At 36.5% G+C, this 21,884-nt stretch overlaps 1 protein-coding gene across 1 annotated transcript in view; it reads left to right on the top strand.

The window, feature by feature from the left end:
* The window catches only part of wscd1b (WSC domain containing 1b), a 37,544-nt gene extending 22,611 nt beyond the window's left edge, over positions 1-14,933 (top strand). The window contains exons 5-9 of the mRNA XM_059351968.1: positions 2,580-2,701; positions 4,974-5,163; positions 7,461-7,625; positions 7,735-7,935; positions 13,932-14,933. Of these exons, the coding sequence (XP_059207951.1) occupies positions 2,580-2,701; positions 4,974-5,163; positions 7,461-7,625; positions 7,735-7,935; positions 13,932-14,284 (1,031 nt within the window). The 3' untranslated portion in view covers positions 14,285-14,933. The remainder of the gene's footprint in view (positions 1-2,579; positions 2,702-4,973; positions 5,164-7,460; positions 7,626-7,734; positions 7,936-13,931) is intronic.
* Positions 14,934-21,884: the final 6,951 nt, after the last annotated feature.

Here is a 21,884-nt window from a genome sequence, read left to right on the forward strand (position 1 = left end):
TTACTATAGCAACCATCTTTTCCAGCCTTTGTGAAAGATCGTTTCTGTTTTCTGTAAGTCGCTTTGGATAAAAGCATCTGCTGAATTTAAATGTGATGTAATGAAAGGTTAATTCCACGTCTTTACTGTGCATGCAATACCTGTCGTGTTTCCAAGAACCCACGACACAAGAGCACTAAATTATAAAGTATTAATCTGCTGCTGAAAATAGTCCACAACCAATTATGACTACTTATTCCTGTTTTATCCCAGTTTGCTCAGAAAATGGACATAAATGCATTTTTGCAACTCATTATGGCTTTGTCCTTAGTGTGAATCAAACAGGATTTCACTTCTTCTTTTGTGGGAAGAAGATTTTTGTGAAAAACTTTGGCTCATAATGTAAAATATTTAGGGCGAAGCGGACGAGTCGAGCTGTGTCTCTGAGTGATGGGGCTCTTTGCTTTGCTGTAGTCCCACTTCATGATTTAGGGATGATTAACAGGTGCATTTTTGCATAAAATCACTTCATCACATCAAAACACTTGATTGGAAACATATTTCAACACAAAACACATTTAAATATGCAAGAATACTGTTAAAACTTACCTCATGCCTCTTTGGGGGCTAAAACATAAAACATTGAACTCCTTGAAGTTTTCTTTATAGTTTAATCTCAGTTGATTTAGTTACAATCGACAGGATCAAGTCTCCTTTTGTCCTTTCAAAATAAAAGCGTCTGTTATCAAAACAATCTTTTATTTTGCCCATGTATGCATGCAGCAATTAATCGATTAATTGATGGTTAACATTATAGATAATCGAGTTTGCAGATTTCTTCCAAGCGCCCATCCCTACTCCTTATATCACATTTGTTACTCAAAGTAACAGTTATGACTTCTTATTCCTATTTTATCCCAGTTTGCTCAGAAACACAGTGCCCAGCTGTTTCAGGACATAAATATATTTTTGCATCTCATATGGCTTTGTCCTTAGTGTGAATCAATCAGGATTTCACTTCAATATTAATAATAAGATTTTTGTGAAAAACTTTGGCTCATAGTGTAAATGATGATGTAGTGGGCCATAAGTGATCACAGAGAGGGATTACTTTTTTTACGAGTCGAGCATTGTTTTTTTTTAGGATAATCCTGCATAGTGTACCTTTAAATTCTTAAAAACAAATAAATAAAAATCAGTCAGTTGATTTAGTTACGATCGACAGGATCAAGTCTCCCTTGTCCTTTCAAAATAAAAGCATCCATTATCAAAACAGGCTTTTGCATTGTACTATATATATATATATATATATATATATATATATATATATATATATATATATAATATATATATACAAGTTTGCAGGTTTTTTCAAGTGCCCATCCATACTCCTTATTTGTTACTCTAAATAACAATTATGCAACTCTTTAAAGCTTTGTTCTTAGTGTGAATCAAACAGGATTTCACTTCAATATTTCTTTTGTTGGAAGTAGATTTTTGTGTAAAACTTTGGCTCATAATGTTAAATATTTAGGCGAAGCGGACGAGTCGAGCTGTGTCTCTGAGTGATGGGGCTCTTTGCTTCGCTGTAGTCCCACTTCATGATTTAGGGATGATTAACAGGTGCATTTTTGCATAAAATCACGCTTAGTGCAGCTTAACACTTGATTGGAAACATTTATAGAGGATGCTTGAAAGAACTGAGTCTGCACACGGCTTCTGACGTACATTTAGTCTGTACGTATATATAAGAAACATATCAGTATTCCTCCTGTGACTCCACTGTCAGAACTGTGTGTTGGCCTTTATAATCCAAAACACCTGATAACAAAAGCAATGTGGAATATTCACTTCTCATTATACAGGAGTGTTTCTCTTATAAAAACTGCTTTCTGCTCTTTAAAGATATGCACCACATTATTGATGTTGGCGAGGTCAAATATATTATATAAGGAGTTTATAACATATACAGTATTAATATTCATGGTCAGAGTGTTCAGTATCTCTGGAGATTTGCAGCTGAATTGTGAATGTATTATACACCAGAATTAATTCAACTATAAGAATGTAATTAGGGCAGAAATACTGTACTATAGGATGGATCATTTAAATTCAACCCTGATGTCGAATATATATGTCTATTTTTAAAAATCGGATCATTTATTTCGCTTTATTTGCCCTCATCTGTGAATAAATTAAAGTGCTTCCAAATGCTGGTTAATGCAGGTGAATCCTACTAAATCTATTCTTGTTATCCTGCCACCAGTGACACAAAATTACAAAAAAAAGACACAAAATTACCAAAAAAGACACAAAATTATTTAAAAAAGACACAAAATGACAAAAAAGACACAAAGTGGGCAAAAAAAGGACACAAAATTATTTTAAAAAGACACAAAATTATTTTTAAAAAAGACATAATTATTAAAAAAGACACAAAATGATTTAAAAAAAGACTCAAAATTACCAAAAATGACACAAAATTACGAAAAAAAAGTAATTAAAGGGACCTTCCACACACAACACGGTAAAGTGCCATTCATATAAAACTCACATTAAACTTTCTGCAATTTTTTTCTAATGTGTTTTTCTTTTTCCAGTCAGAAACGTTCACTACCGCGGCTGCTTCAAGTTACCGAAGAACACCATCAGCACCTTCCCCATCCACTCCCTGCAGCCCAACCTCACCACGCAGTCCTGCATCGAGACCTGCACAGACAAGGTTAGAATCACTTCTCTGAAAATGACAGGGATGATGATGAATTCATAGCAAAGTTATAATAGTTTTGGATTTTTCATTAGCTTTAGTTTTAATTTCGTTGTGAATTTTTGTTTTCAAATTCAGTTAGTTTTAATGAGTTTTTAGAGTGAGTTTGCTAGTTTTTGTTTAATTTTTTTTTTTTTTAAATGCTTTAGTTTTAGTCTAGTTTTTATTAGTTGTAGTTTTTTGTAATGGGGTATTTGTTGGGTGGGAGATTAAAAGAGGTCACAGTAAATTTTGCCTTTATTTCCTTTGTCTTATCCATCTTCATTATGTATGAAAAAAGTTGACAAAGAGGAAAACGAAGGACATTTTCACTATAATTTAAGTTAGTTTTATAACCACACAATACAGTTTCAGTTAGTTACCATTATCATGTAACCTTTAACCCTTAAAACAAAGTCTGAGATCTCAAAAAAGGCTTTAAAGAAGTGAGGACTTGTTGTGGTCCTCACTATGTAGGAAGTACAACAACAACACACACACACACACACACACACACATTCTTGTACTTCTATCTTTGTGAGGACCCTCATTATAATAGTGAATTCCCTTGCAAGGTCATAATAGTTTTGGATTTTTCATTAGTTTTAGTTTCAATTTTGTTTTCAAATTCAGTTAGTTAGGGCCCGAGCAGGTAATTACCTGCGAGGTCCCTATTGTTTTTTTAATTCTTTTTAGAGTGTGTTTGCTAGTTTTAGTTTATTTTTTTATTTGTTGTAAATGCTTAGTTTTAGTTGAGTTTTTATTAGTTTTAGTGTTACTTTTAGTTTTTTGTAATGGGGTATGTGTGTGGTGCCAGATTTTGCGAGCAAATTTAAAGCATAAACTATGCCAGCAACCAGAAGCCAAGTAGATCCTCAAAAATTAAGAATGCACTGGAGATTTACAGCTTATACTATAGTTATAAAGGCACAAGACCGCACCCCCAGAAACTATAAAACAAAGCCTTAGAACAGGCCAATTTGCACTTAAGTGACTCAGGCCTGTCAAGTGAAAACCCACTAAATAGAATAAAATACAAATACAGCAATACCAGAGCAAGCAGAAAAGCAAATTTAAAGCATAAACTATACCAGAAAGCAGTCGATCTTCAAAAATTAAAAAAGCACTGTTTGACTGGTTCTAGTGTAGACATCCCAGTCTCAGTGAACATATTTACCATGTCTTCCTGCATGTTCACTAACCAGCAGCTGTTTAGTTGGAGCTAAATAAATACATTTCATATCAACCAAAAAGGATTATGTAGTGTTTCCCCTACATGTATTCTGCAGCCACTGCTGGATTTTCAGCGCCGCCGCAAAAAAAGTGATTTGTGGTTGAATTGAAGACTTTCACATTAACACAGTGAAAACACAACATCCAAAGTTTACAGAGTGACACTTTTACCATAATAACTAAACGGTTTGGGCTATCGGTAAAATTCCAATGTTTTCTGAAAGCTGAGAAGTTTCTCTTTACAGCCAACATGGTGTCATTACGGTAATTTCACTAGCGCCTCTCCTGGAACCGCACTCAGCAGCGGAGAAATAGAAACACTGGATTATGTATGAAAAAAGTTGACAAAGAGGAAAACAAAGGACATTTTTACAATAATTTTAGTTAGTTTTGTAACCACACAATACAGTTTCAGCTAGTCATTGTTGTTGTTTTTTTAAAACTCTCGTTTTTATTTTTATTTCAGTTAACGAATTCTAGTTTTCGTTAGTTTTTGTCAACTATAATCACCTTGATTTATAGCACACATCTTTCTATAGTGTGCCGGCCGTTCTCCAGCAGAGAGGAGCCTCTATAGCTCAGAGAGCCGGCTCCTCTCCCAGGAGATCACATGTGGGAGATTTCTGCTGAATATTAAAAGGTTTAATGTGCCTCTAATGAGAAGTAGATAGTCTGGATCTTGCACTGAGATCTCACTGGATGCAGCTGTGTCTCCTCTGAACACAGAAATGGCTGGAAGACATATTGCACTTCATCAGGCGGCGACTGCTTTGTGATTAATTGTGTGGTGTGTGTGCATGCATGTGTGATTATGCAGAACTTTTTGCTCAAATGTTTACTGCAGCGTCTGTCCTTGTGCTTCGACATTGAGCATTCTGACCTCCCGTAAGTGGAAAAAAAAAAATGAGTTTCCCTCTGCAGCGAGCTGACACATCAGCCGTGGGTCGAACACAAGTCTTGGGAGGAGATGAGTCATAGAGAGACGTGGAGAACACTTGTGCTTTTTGCTTTGCAGGAGCTCCTGCTGGCTGTGTTCAGGAAGCCCCACTGCTTCTGTACGTGGACGTCCTCTCTGTTCAGCCTCACCCAGCAGGCTGACAACCAGCAGTGTGTGGGGAGCACCGGGCTCAATCACACCGCCAACTCCACACACACACCACCCACCGGACACGACCACTACCAGGTGTATCACACACCTGTGCTTGGTGAGATATTTGTTATACAAATACAGCTACGTGTCAATCATCAGGATGTAACTATTAGACAGGGCTGGAAGCCTGTAGGACAGGGGTCTCACACTCTAATTACCTGGGGGCCGCTGGAGGCAGGATCTGAATGACCAAAAAAAGACACAAAATTACTAAAAAAGACACAAAATGACAAAAAAGAAACAAAATGACCAAAAAAAACCACTAAATTTCTTTAAAAAAAGACACAAAATGACAAGAAAGACACAAAATGACCCAAAAATACACAAAATAATGGAAAAAAACTAAATTACTGAAGAAAGAAACAAAATCAACAAAAAAAGACACAGAATTACCAAAAAAGACACAAAATTATTTTAAAAAGACACAAAATGACACAAAAAAGACACAAAATGACCAAAAAAGACACAAAATTGCTAAAAAAAAAAAAAAGACACAAAATTGTTTTAAAAGGACAAAAAATTATTTTTAAAAAAGACACAAAATTATAAAAAAAGACACAAAATTTCTAAAAAAAAAAAAAAGACACAAAATTATTTTAAAAAGACACAAAATTATTAAAAAAAGACACAAAATTATTTTAAAAAAGACACAAAATTATTAAAAAAATACATAAAATTACAAAAAAAGTAATTAAAGGGACCTTCCACACACAACACGGTAAAGTGCCATTCATATAAAACTCACATTAAACTCTCATATCAAGGTGTGGGCCACAAAATATCGTTACAAGGGCCGCAATTGGCCCGCAGGCCGCGAGTTTGACACTCATGCTGTAGGCATTTTGGGGTAAAAGTGTTTTCTTGGTTGTTCCTGTAGTATTTTTTGTGCTGAATCCATTTCTACCAGATGTGAAGCTGTAAAAGTTACTGTTGAGTCATAATTATGATTCATTAGCATAATGATTGATTAATCGCCCAATATTATAATACTGAAAATTCACTGAAAACTAAATATAAAATCTGAAAGAAGACAACAACATTGTGTCTAATGAGCTGGGAGTGAGACAGTGCTGCTGTTTTGCTGTGATTTAATATCAAGAAACATATTGAAAGGATGTCGAAATAACTACAACATGATGCGGATGTATAAAAAGTCTGAGTTCATGCTTTGTCAATGCTTTTTTTCTGCAGAATTCGGAAAGATCAGAGCAATTTCTTTGCAGGAGATTCTCAACACTAGTGTAATTTGAGATGGGACAATGTAATAATTACCTGCCATGGCATTCAGTTTTTACGAATCACGCGCAGCAGTCTCCTCCTGTAAAGTGGTCTGTAAAAATATCCTCAGCTGAGACGAGTCTATTGCCTGACACTGTCCCTGAATATAGTGTCGTTTCCTTGGGGAAACTCTGAGTGCATGATTGATGAGGAAATTGCTCTTGAAAGCAGTGTGCATCCTAAACTTAGATCAGACACGAAATCTCAACTCGGCTCTATTTTCACTCTTGCAACCAAGCTGCAATCCGTGTCACGTATGATTTGTTCTGCGTTACTTTTGTTCTGAAATGTAATCCATTGTAGGCCCTCCACATAAGACATGGGTAGTCCTTGGGGGTCCTTGTCCGGCCCGCGTGAGGTTACCCAGAAATTAGAAATCAACACAACCACAGTGAATATTATTCATAGGGAATTATATGAGTGGAGCCCCAGATGTTCCCCATCTTATAAACCAGGGGTCTCAAACTCAAATTACCTGGGGGCCGCTGGAGACAGTATCAAAAAGACCAAAAAAAGACACAAAATGACAGAAAAAAGACACAAAATGACAGAAAAAAACAAAATTACTTAAAAAAAAGACACAAAATGACCAAAAAAATACACAAAATGACAAAAAAAAGACGCAAAATGACCAAATAAAAGACACAAAATGACTGAAAAAACACTAACTTATTTAAAAAAGACACAAAAAGACATGCAACTTTCAAAATAAGAGCACTGAATTTACATGAACATGGTTATTTTTTTATTATTTGCTAATACTCAAGAGTCAAGAGTAATTTTTGTTGTATTTGGCAACTGTTGAGATTTGCACTTTGTTCTACATTTTAGATTTTTGATTGATTTATGATTTGTTTACCATTTTTTATTTATTCATACGGACAAAAAAATATATATTTTTTATATATTTTTCAGTATTTTGTTATATCGTCAAAAAATTGTTATCGCAAAAATACCCTGAAATATCGTGATAATCCTTTAGGGCCATATACACTCTCTGCATCCACACTTTTCATATATATTCTGATGTGGTGCTGCTTTGTTGCTAAAACTGACAGCAAAATCTCCTTCCAGACTCCAGGTGCAAGGAGAGGATGTTCCTGCCTCAGAGGTCCAGCTCCCTGGTGGCTCTCTCTAGTTTTCCTGGTGCAGGGAACACCTGGGTTCGACACCTGATTGAACTCGTGACGGGATACTACACCGGCAGCTTCTACTTTGACGGCACGCTGTACAACAGAGGTACGGAGGGCACATCGACGCCATTCAGACGAGCGTTTTGAGTGAGTGCTCTGTGAAAAATATCGGCTCGCAGCTGACCATTATCCATTCATTTATTCATTGGTACCAGGTTTCAAAGGGGAGAAGGACTACTGGAAGAGCGGCCGCAGCATCTGCATAAAGACCCACGAGAGCGGTCAGAAGGAGATTGAGATGTTCGATTCTGCCATCCTGCTGATTCGAAACCCTTACCGCTCCCTCGTGGCTGAATTCAACCGCAAGTGTGCCGGACATTTAGGACACGCCACAGATGCACAGTGGAAAAGCAAAGGTAAGTCAGTTCAGTGCTTTCATGCCATTATGCACAACGATTACAGTGAAGCAGACAGGCACACTGCAGCAGCGCTCATATAAAATCAGGCGGCAACCTCCGGGTCTGAGCAGGGATGCAAACCAGGAAGTGCCTACCAAAAATTCCAGCAGGGGGCGCTAAGTTTGGCTGCAGAAGCGTTTTGGTCCATTCATTCCAATGCAAAATGAGAAAACTTCTCACTTGATTTATTACCTCCGAAATTTTTTTGGACAACACTATGGTCTCAATCGTGAGTAGAAAATCTTCCTCAAGACAATTTCATGTTAATAGTTCAAATAATGGCCCCATTTAGAAGAAAATAGAAGATAAAGAATCGTATGATTTGGGGCGGGGCTACCTTTGATTGACAGGTCACTAACAAGGCGAGCCGTCATCAGGAGAGAAGCAGAACAATGCATATCCACGGCAACGTGTCCATAAAGTTATATATAACGCTATATAGATATAAAAAGGACGTTTAGCGGTTTGGTCTCATAACTTTGACCCTTTCACTGTAATTTCACTTAATGACAGTTTATTTGAACGTTTTATTGAGTAGAAATGTCTTGTTCAGTGTTTGGTTGGACTAACAGACACTCCAAAGAGTCGCTGCTCATTTTTCTGAGGTCAGTAATGTACATTTAGTTTTTGTTTTTTTGCTAGCCAAAGCTAACATCCCAGTTAATGCTCCAGTTAATGCTAACATGAATTAGCAGCAGCTTCTCTCAGTCAGGTTGAGGTGTAGAGAGGCTGTAGTCAGTGATCAGATACCAAATATGGTCTGCTTCCTGTATCGGACACAAGATGGCGACGAGTGTAACGCTGAACTCGATGCTTCCAACGGGCCACAAACCAATGAGTGACGTCACAGTGTAAAGAATCTAAAATATAAAACATAGTCTGCTTTGAATGAGGTGTGTCCAAACTTTTGACTGGTACTGTATATAGAGCTGGATGATGAAACATAGGATATGCAGCGTAAAGGAACCTGGAAACACACTATAAACACTACTAAAAAATCTTCTTTAAGTTAATAGTTCAAATAATGGCCCCATTTAGAAGAAGTGGTCTAGACATATGGCATTGCATCAGTTCCATATACAGCTGATTATGTCTTCAATGCTTGTTTTTGCCTGTTTCTGCTACAAGAAACAGGGAAACTATTGAGGAAAAAGTGATTAAGGCTGCAACAAGATGTTCACTTCTAGCATCAGGACTGATATAAATGTGTTCCAGCTGTCCTGATCTCCTTCCTCACGTTACTAATCACATTATTGTCAATCAGTCAGTGATGCACCGTATGAATTCTGCTGGAATATCTCCATTGCCGTAACCAAGCAAAGACCATTTGCAGATGAATAATTGTCGTCTACAATTACTGTCTGTTAAAAAATGATTAGGAAGTGTTTGCAAAGATGTTTGTAATTCGTCTTGTGAAAGTGGTTTCTTCTTATAAAGTGGGTTAATGTGGCACTCTGCCACGGGTTCGGTTTAAAGTTTTTAGATTAATTTAATTTAGTGATCATGGCATGTGAATTTGTTTTTAGTCACGGAAAAAATGATTAGACCACTCTTGTTTTCTTCAATTTCTTGTTCATTTTAATGCCTGGTACAGATTAAATTTCCGCTTTATTTGTTATTTTGTCTTCAGAGTTATATAACTTTTTGCACATTCATGTGACATATGACAGAAGCCATATATTCTGGTAGCACAGGTAGTCCTGAAAAAAATGGTGTATATTACTTTATTCTGCATCAAAGGGTTGAAGAAATACATGCATTTAACAAAAAATAAACAGCGGAAATGAACAGGAAAATTTGGCTCCCTAGGGTTAAGGAACATTTGTTTGGACAAATATAATAGTCAGGTGGTTTAGGACCAGATTTAAGAAGAAAGGGAACACGCTGGACAAAAGCATCACATTTTTTCCATATTCTCTCTATCACCATAGGTTTAAATTTTTGGTAGATGGCATTTTTCGGAGATGGCAGCCATATAAAGTCTATGAGAACCAATATATCTTCCAAGCCACTTAAAAGGTCAATCTTGGTGTCAAAATATACATTTTCCGTTGGGAAAATGTTTATACAAGATCTGACATGAGTTGAAAACATTCCCTTGATTTTTTTGAGCAGTGTGCATGGCAGCTAATCCACACTCTCCTGTGAACATAGATTTCAAACATTTTTAGCTCAGGATTCCCTGCTGCAGGGAGTTGCCTACCAGTCTGGGTGAAAATGAACATATCTATTTGATCAAATAATCATCTAGTGATATTCTCAATAACTTTAAATGATTCCTTGACCCACCAAATGTATATTTTGACACCAAGATTGACCTTTTAAGTGGCTTGGAAGATTTAATGGTTCTCATAGACTTTCTATGGCTGCCGTCTTCGATCCTCAATCTTGATGAAGTGGCTCCTACCAGAAATTGAAACCTATGGTGATAGAGAGCATGTGGAAAGAATTTGGTGCTTTTTTTAGCTGATAAGAGTTTAAATTTTTTTTTTTAAAAGGCACAAAATGATCCAAAAAAGACACAAAATTACCAAAAAAAGACACAGAATTACCAAAAAAAGACACAAAATTATTTTTAAAAAAGACACAAAATTTGCAAAAAAAGACATAAAATTACTAAAAAAGACACAGAATTACCAAAAAAGACACAAAATTATTTAAAAAAGACACAAAATTATTTAAAAAAGACACAAAATTATTTTAAAAAAAGACACAAAATGACCAAAAGAAGACACAAAATGACTGAAAAAAAAACTAAATTACTTAAAGAAGAAACAAAATGACCAAAAAAAAGACACAAAATTATTTTAAGAAGACACAAAATTACCAAAAAAGACACAAAATTACCAAAAAAAGTAATTAAAGGGACCTTCCACACACAAAACAGTAAAGTGCCATTCATATAACTCACATTAAACTTTCATATCAAGGTGGGGGCCACAAAATATCATCACGAGGGCCACAATTGGCCCGCGGGCGGCGAGTTTGAGACCCATGTTGTAGAGGGTTCTTGGCTGAGAACGTCTGATAACGATCGAGTGGGTCTGATTGCCCACCGCCTCACCTTTAGCACCATGGAAACGTTTTCATATACAGTAAATGTCAAGAGCAGCTTCAATCCAGCATCCAGCGCAGATAGTCGCTGCAAACGTTTCTCAGGATACAATGGTCGTATTTACTTGATGCTTTTGAATGCTTATGGGCACTTTAATAAAAATCCATCAACACATTTATATGCCACATTGTATCGTCAGCTCCTTTCAGCTGTTTACATCTACTTGACAGCGCTGCCCTGCACATACACTCATATTTACATCCAACAACACTTGAACCTGCACTATTGAAGATAATGAGAAAATAAACAACATCCACTAGCATCCTTTATGATTTTAAAGTCTGTTCACTGATGACATTTTACACTATCTAACCCACACCTTTCAAAACCCATTATTAATAAGATTAATACGCAGATTAATAAATGTGCATTCTGCATAACTTCACTCCATGCTAATGTATTTATGTACTGTAGCATCCTATAATGTAATCATTTCCTGATAATGTAATAATAACGCCTGCAAATGTGATAAAATCTGCACTTAACTCGATCGAAAATGTAATAAAACCCAATAATGTAATAACTTTACCAATAATGTATATCCTAACTGATATTGTAATAAAAATTTTACCGATAATGTAATATCTTATTACATTATTGGGAATTTATTACATTTTCAGGAGGAGTTTTTACTCTGATCAGAGCGTCGTCCCTAGCAACGGTGTGTTACACTTAGCAACGGTCTGGCAACCGACTGCTGGAATTATTTTTCTGTTGTTGTTGTTGTTGTCTATCTTGATTAATACATGGTGGTATTCTGGTAATTTTCCATATTCAATCTTTAAGTTCACCTTTTCAAAATAAAAGCATCACAACATTGTAAAACACCTAGAAAATTTACAAACATGAAAAACAAGCTTTATATAATACAAAAACACCCATAGGAACTTTGCAAAAGGTTCTTATTAGTAGAAGCTCGAAACCAGATAATTTACTGTATTTAATAAAGCGATCAAATTAATATTGAGCAGAATTTAGTTCAGAGTTTTGGTTCGGCCCCTGCAACCTTCGTGGTATTGGTCATGTGGACCCCTGGGAAAATTAATTGCCCACCCCTGCCCTAGACACACACACACACACACACACACACTTCTTGCTTTTATAGATAGATTGGGTTTTATTACATTTTTGATCAAGTTAAGTGCAAATTTTATTACATTTTCAGCTGTTATAACATTATCAGGAAATAATTACATCATAGGGTGCTACCAGTACTATAATAAAATGTCCAATTTTGGGTTAAATGGTCTCCAAAACAACAAATGAAACCTGAAGAGATGGTTTTGCTTCTATCATTATGGGAGAGCAGTGATGAAAATGAATGTCAAAAAAATACAAAATAAACTCATTTTTGTGGCTGATTTCACACCGTTTAGCTTCAATTTAAGTCATATTAATTGTTAAGAAAGTAAAATCCAACTAATTTGCTCATTTCAAACATTTTATATTAATTTATCAAGCTTGCAGATTCTGAATCAAGCTTTGTGGCCCCTGGGAGGCTGCACGTACGCACACTGACCAGCTGCCACAGACTGCTCTGAGATCAGTTCAACACGACAGCACTGAGAGACACAAAGTGACTTTGGTACGAGCAGCTGCAGCTCAGACTCTGTTTACCTCCATCAGCTACTGCTGCAACTGACCAACGTGTTGGCGACCAAATCAACGAGCCAAACTACAAATAAGTAACGCAAACTCCCCGTGACACCGTGTGCTGCTATGATCCTGATATTCCTCTCTCCAGGGACCTTCCAGCTAAATGTTGACAGGATTCATCTGTGGATTATACACAGTATGGAGACTTTGTTCAAGGATTTGTGTTGGTTTCTTCGTTTGTTTTGTATTGCAGCAGTATTAGTTTGAGTGAACTGAGTTTATTATGTGCTTTATGGCCTTGGTATGACACCTGTCAAACTTAATTCATTCATTTTTGAATTTTGTTCCCTTATCAACCTAACGAGATCAGAGATGTTAATCCTTAGAAGTCTAAGCATTCACATTACTTAACCCTTTGGAGTTTGGGGCTATTTTGTCAGTTTTGGACTCCTTTTCATTCTGCCTGTATGAACCACTTAAACATCTTTACCATGACGTGTTGGTATCATTGTTTTCAAGACAACCTCACCTATATGACCCGATTATTTTTTTCATTTTGACTTACTGGATCAACATTTTGAACACAAAAAAACACACAAAAACACAAAGAAATTACAAAAAACACACATTAAACATGAAAAACAAACCAAAAACACACAAAAAAACATACAAAAATTACAAAAAACACACATAAAACATGACAAACAAACCAAAAACACACACACAAATTACAAAAAAACACTTACAAGCACACTTAAAACACACCAAAAACATAATAAAAATACAAAAAACACACAAAAATTACAAAAAACACATAAAAACAAAAAAAATATATATTGAAAAAACAGTAAACACAAAAGATTGCATTACAAATGCTGAATGCACAAAGCTAAATTAGAAAAAAAAGTCAAATCATGTTATTACACTTTGAGGTAGATTCACTGTTCACACACTCAGCGAGTTAAAACACATAAAACATGCAAAACAAACCAAAAACACACACAAAATTACAAAATATACATACAAACGCACTCAAAACACACCAAAAACATAATAAAAATACAAAAAACACACATAGAAAAACACAAAAAACATTACAATTAAGTTAAGTTAATTGCTCTTAAGAGTGCTTTGTGAATCTGGCCCCTGCTCTTTTGGTACCAAAAGTGAAGTTAAGTCGAGCAGAGCTGCACCATGCTGTTTTAAACAGCCACTCATGCTAAAACGTCTCTTTCTCCTGCAGAATGGCCAGAGTTCGTGTCCAGTTACGCCCCCTGGTGGGCGTCCCACACGCTGAGCTGGCTGAAGTTCGGGCGCCGCCTGCTGGTGGTGCACTTCGAGGAGCTGCAGCGGTCTCTGGTCCCTCAGCTCCGCCTCATCACGGCCTTCCTGAACGTCACCATGACCGAGGAGAGGCTGCTCTGCGCCCAGAGCAACCAGGACGGGCATTTCAAACGCTCGGGGGCCACGCGGCCCTCCTTCGACCCCTTCACTCCGGACATGAGACAGATGATTGACCCCTTCATCCACTCTGTGGACGAGGCGCTGCAGAGCAGGAACTTAAGTGGACTTCCAGAGGAATACCTTCCCAGATGATGATATGAAAAGGTCACTTAGTGCTTTAAATGACTGCTCCAGCAGGGGTTTGTGAGGCAGAGGTACTTTCCCAGAAGTGGACCAGCTGACCCTTTGATAAGCCAGTGAATGGCTGCAGAGTCAGAGAACACACAGGGGGAAACATGACAATTCATGGTGAAATCTAATGGTGAACAGTGATGGACGCCTCGGGGCCAGGACGGCCTGAGTATCCGTCATGTTTGCAGCTCTCAGAGAGGATTTGACATGATTTGTTGGCCTGCAGAGTCGGGATTATCTCGCAAATAAAGTGCCCGACTGCACAAATATGAGTGGCTAAATCCAGGATGGACTGGTTTTTGGTTGAAGAGGGTTTTCTGTGGCTCTTTATAGTTTCACTTTAGTATACATGTTGTGTTTTTAGCATACAGCCATGTTAATAAAACAGTCCTACTAACACAGACGACAGCCACAGCAGGAGCCAGATTACACTGGATGTTTGTGGTAACTACAGGTTTGAGATCAGGTGGATAAAAGCCTCAAAGCTGCTCCATGTGGCTGTAAAGACTCTCCATGGACTTACAACATGTTGATCACAATGAAAGTGCTTTAAACTGAAATCCAGCCGATTCTATGAATACTTTATTTCATTAAATGCATTCAGTTTTAATTGATTGAAGTTGTTTCTTGCCTTCACACCGAGTCGGTTCATGGTTTTTGTAACCATAAACAGAGGCTTAACCCTCTGGGATGGATGGAAAATAGATGGATGGATGGAAAATAGATGGATGGATGGATGGATGGATGGATGGATTGATGGATGGATAGATAGATAGATAGATAGATAGATAGATAGATAGATAGATAGATAGATAGATAGATAGATAGATAGATAGATAGATAGATAGATAGATAGATAGATAGATAGATAGATAGATAGATGGTATTTTTTGTCATTTTACATTTTTTACATCTTTTTTTAGTAATTTTAAGTATTTTGGGGTCATTTACGTCTTTGTTTAGTCGTTTTATGTCTTTTTTAGGTCATTTTAAGTCTTTTTCTTGTCATTTTAGATATAGATAGATTAGATAGATTTAGCCCAAAGGAACCAAATGCTCTTTTTTTTAGTGTACAAATCTGAGCAAAATAACTTGTCGAGACATTGTTAACCCTTTATAGGGCACTCATTGAAATACTTGCAAATTCCAAAGTTCAACCGTGCAGATTTATCAGATTTAAAGTGGTGAATCTGCAAGAAAAAAGTTGCTTTTTTCTGACTGAAATCTGACTTTTTTGTGCAGATTTGCCATTTTAAATCTCTTAAGTCCGCAACTTTTGTCTTGTAGATTTGCCACTTTAATCTAGTAAATTTGCAACTTTTTTCTGGAAATATTACCTCCCCTCCCCCTGGGTTTGTATTTTTATTTTTATTCATATTTGGCCCTTATATGCCGTCATAGTCAAGTTCTCCTGGTACAAGTCACTGAAGAATAACTCTTGCAGAATTTTTTTTCCAAATTTTTCATTTTTACATTGGAGGTCCAGATCAATAAAGTTAATATTATTATATTATTATCATACTGATTGGTCAGATGTCATGGTGCCTGATCTTTGCTGATTAGCTGGAAGAAATCCATGAGGTTCTACGACCAAACAGAGAGACATGGGGACCTCATTCTGATATCCACTGAAGTTACCAAATATAGTTCTTCGCCCAGTAAAGGGTTAATGTGCAAACCTACCACTTGCTGGTGTAGACTGGAAGAATATTGCCATCTGATGGCTGAACTGCAGTAAAACATTTTAGACTGAGGCATCCACACGTCCATCTGCTTCCATTAATTGAACTTTTATAGAAAAAACAAATGACTGATTTCTTAAAAATCCATAACATTGTGACCAGGCTTTAGCACTGATAGTTAAAGAACAGTTATATTAAAAAATGTAGGAATAACCCTGAGAAAAAGTGCACAGAGCCATGACAACATAAAGATATGTCACTGAGGACACTTCTGCAACAAATGCTTCCTTTCTGAAGTTGTTTTGGTCGCTTTATTGAATCAGGGTTTATTGTACACAACATAAAAGACACTTGGATATCATAAATTCAAAGAAAAATACCATAAACTCTGGTGTTAAAATGCAGCCTGCAGGTAAATTAACACCTCTCTGACACAATGTCAACAGAGCCGAACGTTAAAGTTTCACACAGGATTCATTGCAGGGCTGTTATATTGGATCACACAGCTTTAATGATATTGTGTTCACCCGCTGTCACCGGGCAGATTCTGGCTGTAAGCCACAAGGATGAAGTCCTCCCTGAGCTACAAGTACCAACACTGAATCTTACACCAAAATCAAATCCCTGAAAGCAGCCTAGATCTCTGGATTCATGAGCTGGATCACAACCCTGCTGAGAACTAGATCCTTCTAACACGTCACGTCTGCAGCAGAGTCAGAGGCATCAGGTATGCACACTCTGTCTCTGCTCAACCTTTTTCTAGCTCACCTGTCAGAAACATCTGGAGCAGAGGAGTGTGGACTTTTATCACCTGAATGCAGAGAAGCTATACGATACGATACGATACATTGTGTCCATTATTTACATACAGTTATACGATAATGGCAGCACTTCTACTTCTAGTTAAATCATTAAATTCAAAAGTACAAAAGCACCAACACCAAAATGTACTTAAAGTTACAAAGTAAAAGTTCTGGTTAAGCAGAATGGACCCACTTGCATTGTTTTTTATGTTCTATATATAAGTAGATTTTGTTGGATAATTATTTTTGATGCACTCATGTAAGCAGCATTTCACTGTCGTCAAGGTAACCGCTCATTTAGGTAGTTTTACTTCTACTCAGTGAAGTAGAAGTATAAAGTTACATAAATGAAAATACACAAATTGAGTGGATGTATCTCAAAATTGTACTTAAGTACAATACTTGAGTGAATGTACTTAGTTACATTCTACCACTGACATTTGTATAAGTTTTTTAATTATTTTCTAATACTTCCATTTTGCACTGAACAGTCAAGTGTATTTTTTTTTGTATTTGGCAACTGTTGAGACTTGACACTTTACATTACAATTTAGATTTATGGTTGATTTTTTATTACAGAATACAAAAATGTATACAGAATATTTATTTTTTTAATCATATTTTCTAAAGATATTTCTCAGTATTTTGTCATATCGTCAAGAATATTGTTATTACAAAAATACCCTTAAATATCATGATATTCTTTTCAGACCATATCGCCCAGCCCTATATCAGACATGATCATTAAGTACTCGGGGTGTGACAAGATCTCGTGGCACGAGATCTCGCGAGATTAAACTTGCTAAAAATCAGTCTCGCGAGATTTGTGAGTTATCCAAACTTCTATTTACCTGTGGGGGCAGTAAAATGAAAATAAGAGGAGGATGAGAAGGAGCAAGCTGCCAGAATGACGGAGCAGGGGCCGGCGGCTCGTTAAGAAGGGTAAGAACGAATGATGCGGCAGTTAGCAGTTAGCAGTTAACAGTTAGCTCTGTAGCAGTACAGTGTGTATGTGCTAACAGGCTAACAGTTAGCTCTGTAGCAGTACAGTGTGTATGTGCTAACAGGCTAACAGTTAGCTCTGTAGCAGTACAGTGTGTATGTGCTGCTGCTGCAGGAGGTGTTCACTTAGCGATCTCTGTTTGTTTACAACAAGCACCGGACACTCTGTGCAGTTAGCGATGCCGGTTAATTCAAGATAGCTATGTTTATGATAATTAGCCATGCTGCTTTGTTTTGATCAGCTGCTGATGTTGTGCAGTTAGCGACTGCGGCAGTTGTTGCACAGTTGAGTCTCCCGTGTTTAATCCATCACTTATGTGATCACGGTCGAAACTGTCGCTAAGCAATTACGCGAGGATCGAAAACCATAAGTCACCTATAGAGTCTCATTAATCCCTCTGGGGTTTTTTATTTTTTATTTATCTTATTTTAACTTTTATAAATTTTAGTTTTGGTTTCAATTTGTGGAAGAAGAAGTTAAAAACTCATGCTTGCATCATGCATGTAAAGAGTTATAATAAAACATTTCAAAATGCATATGCAACTCGGTTAAATAAAAGTCTGTTGGTCCAGTCATATATTGTGTCATTGTAGTTTTCTTAAAATCTCGTCTCGTTCTCGTTCTCGTGAACCCAATATCGTGTCTCGTCTCGTGAGCTGAGAGTATCATCACACCCCTATTAAGTACAGAATGTAAATCTGCTGGTGAACACTGTAAGTTGCTTAAACTGAAGCCTGATGGTTGACAAGCATGCGAGCATCATGTTGATTTCTTTAACAGTCCTGTAATTCCCAGAGGGTGGAATGAGTGTGAGACTGAGCCTGATTTGTGTAGCAGAGCCATAAGGCCTCAGTCAGGTGTCTGTCATAAACAGAGAACGGACTGACAGCTAGTCTGCAGTATATCAAACCACCAAACACCATCTGTTTCAAAAAATATATATATATCATGTCTTTACTGCCTTCTTTCTTCAGTTGGTTTGCAAACACAAAATGATTTAGACAAAAAAACACTTTTTTTCTCCTAACTGGCATCATAATGCATACCATATCCCCCAGCCTACCCTTCATCTAGGGTTGTCACAATACTAACATGTTCAACTCGATACCGATACTCAGGAAAATATTCAATACTCGATACCTTTTTCGATACCACAAGGATAAAAACAAAGACCCCAAAATTTTACAGAAATATTTTTATTAACAAGAAGAATGCAACATGTAAAAATGAACAGAACCACAGGTTAAATATTTATAATAAAAACAGTTGTGCAAAAATAAACTGCAACTATGATAACAAGCTTCAGGTCTGAGGTAGTGCAAAAAATAAATAAACAATAACAATTAGAACAATATTTTTAGGTTGTATGCTGTGCACAATATTAGGCAAGATTGATAAAAAAAAATAACAACTTAACTTAAGTGTTCATTCCTTGGCTAGGTATCGATAGATAGATAGATTACTTTATTCAACCCCGAAGGGAAATTCGGTTGTCACAGCAGTCCGGTATTCAAGTACAATAAAAATAAAATACAATAGAATAAAATAAAATACTGAGGTAGCATAAATAAAAACAACAATAGAAAAAAACACAGAATAGAACAGAACAAGGACACTTAAGAAGTTAAAAAAAGCAGATCAGTTGGTAGGATGGTTGACAAGATGAAGGTAATTATACTGATGATATGATGGCAACAATGCTATAGTGACTAGAGGGTATATAATAATAATAATAACAATAATAATAATAATAATAATAATAATACAGTATATAATATATAATATATATAATATAATATAATATGATATGTAATAATAAATAATAAACAATATAAAATAAAATGAAAAATATAAATAATTATAAGTAAAATAATATAATTATAAAATAATATGATATGTAATATATAATAATAGTAACAATAATAATAAATAAGGCTGGTAAGGCTTGTGAAAATGAGTATTATATCCGGATAAAATGTTTTAGTATCGATACTTTTTTGAGTATCGATACTTTTGACATCCCTACCTTCATTGCAGGCTTTTTGGACCTTTCTTTTCCATGCAGTATTATGAACCTGTAACATGATGTAACAGCCTGTTCTCCCTCTCCTCTGTGATTAGACTGAAGCCTCACTGATGCTGACATTGCGTGTCCTTTGAGATCTCTCCTGAGCTGTCAGGACCGGCTCGTCTCACTGTCTGCTGCTCAAGTAACAAGCCTGACTGCTGTCCATGTGACAGGAGGGAGACGAGGCTCGCTCAGCCTCCACATCATCTCTATCCTCCTTTTCTCTGCCTCCCTCTGCTCCCTTCAGCTGCTACTTTATGTAGAAAAATGCTTTTTTTTTATCATGTTTAAACCTCTGAAGTCCAGGAGATTTAGGTTCAATTATGTCAACTTCCTCTGCATTAATTTCTGTCTCTGTTTAGCATCTTTCAGTCTGTCCTTACATCACATGCATGGCTCCTTTTTCTCCACACAAACTTGGCTATCAGTCAGATTTTTCATTTTATTTTGATTAAAGTATAAAGCTGCCAGGAACCCAAAATACAAACAAAAGACACAGGTGTCTATGGAAATGTACCATTTAATTTTTTTTACCATTTATATACACAAAAATAGCAGAAAAAATAAATAAATAATAAAACTACAAAACAGTCTTTTTGCACGTGAATTAAAAATTAGAGATGGTCCTATCAGGTTTTTTGGGACCGATACCGCTCACCGAAAGCTTCACCGATCCGATTACCGATCCGATTACCGATCAGAACCGATCGTTCACGTGGGACGATATTAATATTTTTATTTTTTTACGATTCATTTAGTAATCGATTATTGTTCCATTAATCGAATAATAGTTGCAGCTCTAGTACAATACATAACATGCCTGTAGGCAACATTGTACCATTAAACCAACGACCCATTGAAATGAATGTCTTGAACAAAATGCACAAAATGGCAAAGTTGTTTCCTTTGGAAAAGTCTGCAAGTCGGCATTGCACTGTTTCCGATCGGACGACTTTTAGTGGAGCTCCGCCCCATTGTGTGATAGGCCTACACCTGGTCAGTAACACAATTCACTCTGGATTTACACCCTGACTCATCTCATCTGTAAGTCTATTCTCCAATAATATTCTAATAGTTTCTAGTAAATATCAATGTTCAATGTGTATGTGCTGGATGGTGTGGTACCTTATGAAAAGTGTTTTATGGAGTTGCAGACGTTGTTGTAGCGTGATTAGCATGCTAAGCAGAAATTTAGCTTTATTCACTTCTTATGTTGCATTACTGTGTAATTCAGGGATGACATTCATGTTGCTTAGCGTAATGCCCATAATCATTTGATATGAGACACTTACATGTAATATAGTATATCAGCTAATTGGGTTCATGTTAATGTACTTTTAGTGCAGCATACTGCGTAATGTGCTATCTCACGATTAGCATGCTAAGCGGAGATTTAAGCCCTTTCTTCTGCATCAGTTTGATCCATTGAAAACAATAAAAACAAAACTTTATTAACTGACAGCTAAGCATAATATGGACGGAAAGATAGCATTTCTGTGTTTATTAAAAGTTACACTAGCAAGAGGCATTAACCAACACTATCGTGCATGGATTTGTTTGGCCAAATGACAATTCGCACCGCAATGCTCAATTTATGATGCTACTTTCCAACCTGCAGTGAGCACTAGCTGACAGGTATGTTGTGTTACAGAAATAGCACATTGACCTCCATCCTTAATGAGCAGCACACTGTTCAGACGACCATGCTGCCTCCTTCCTTCTGTCATCACTGAGGAGACGTCTCACTGCTCCATATACTGCACATAACACAAAGTACTCCTTAAATATTTCAGGAAATATTCAACGGATTGTCAAGAACACTGATGAGTCATAATCTGAAATATGCATCTACATTTTTTACATTTCAGTTCTTGACTAATTAGGAGAAACCTGAGGATGAACCTGTCTATCTGTACCTGCCATTTCAATCTCATCACAGTATATTAAGCTCCCGAATCATTTGATGACAGTTTATTTTGCTGTAAGGATTTTTAGTTTTATTTTC

The sequence above is a fragment of the Centropristis striata genome, chromosome 15, assembly GCF_030273125.1.
Source record: "Centropristis striata isolate RG_2023a ecotype Rhode Island chromosome 15, C.striata_1.0, whole genome shotgun sequence".
Lineage (NCBI taxonomy): Eukaryota > Metazoa > Chordata > Actinopteri > Perciformes > Serranidae > Centropristis > Centropristis striata.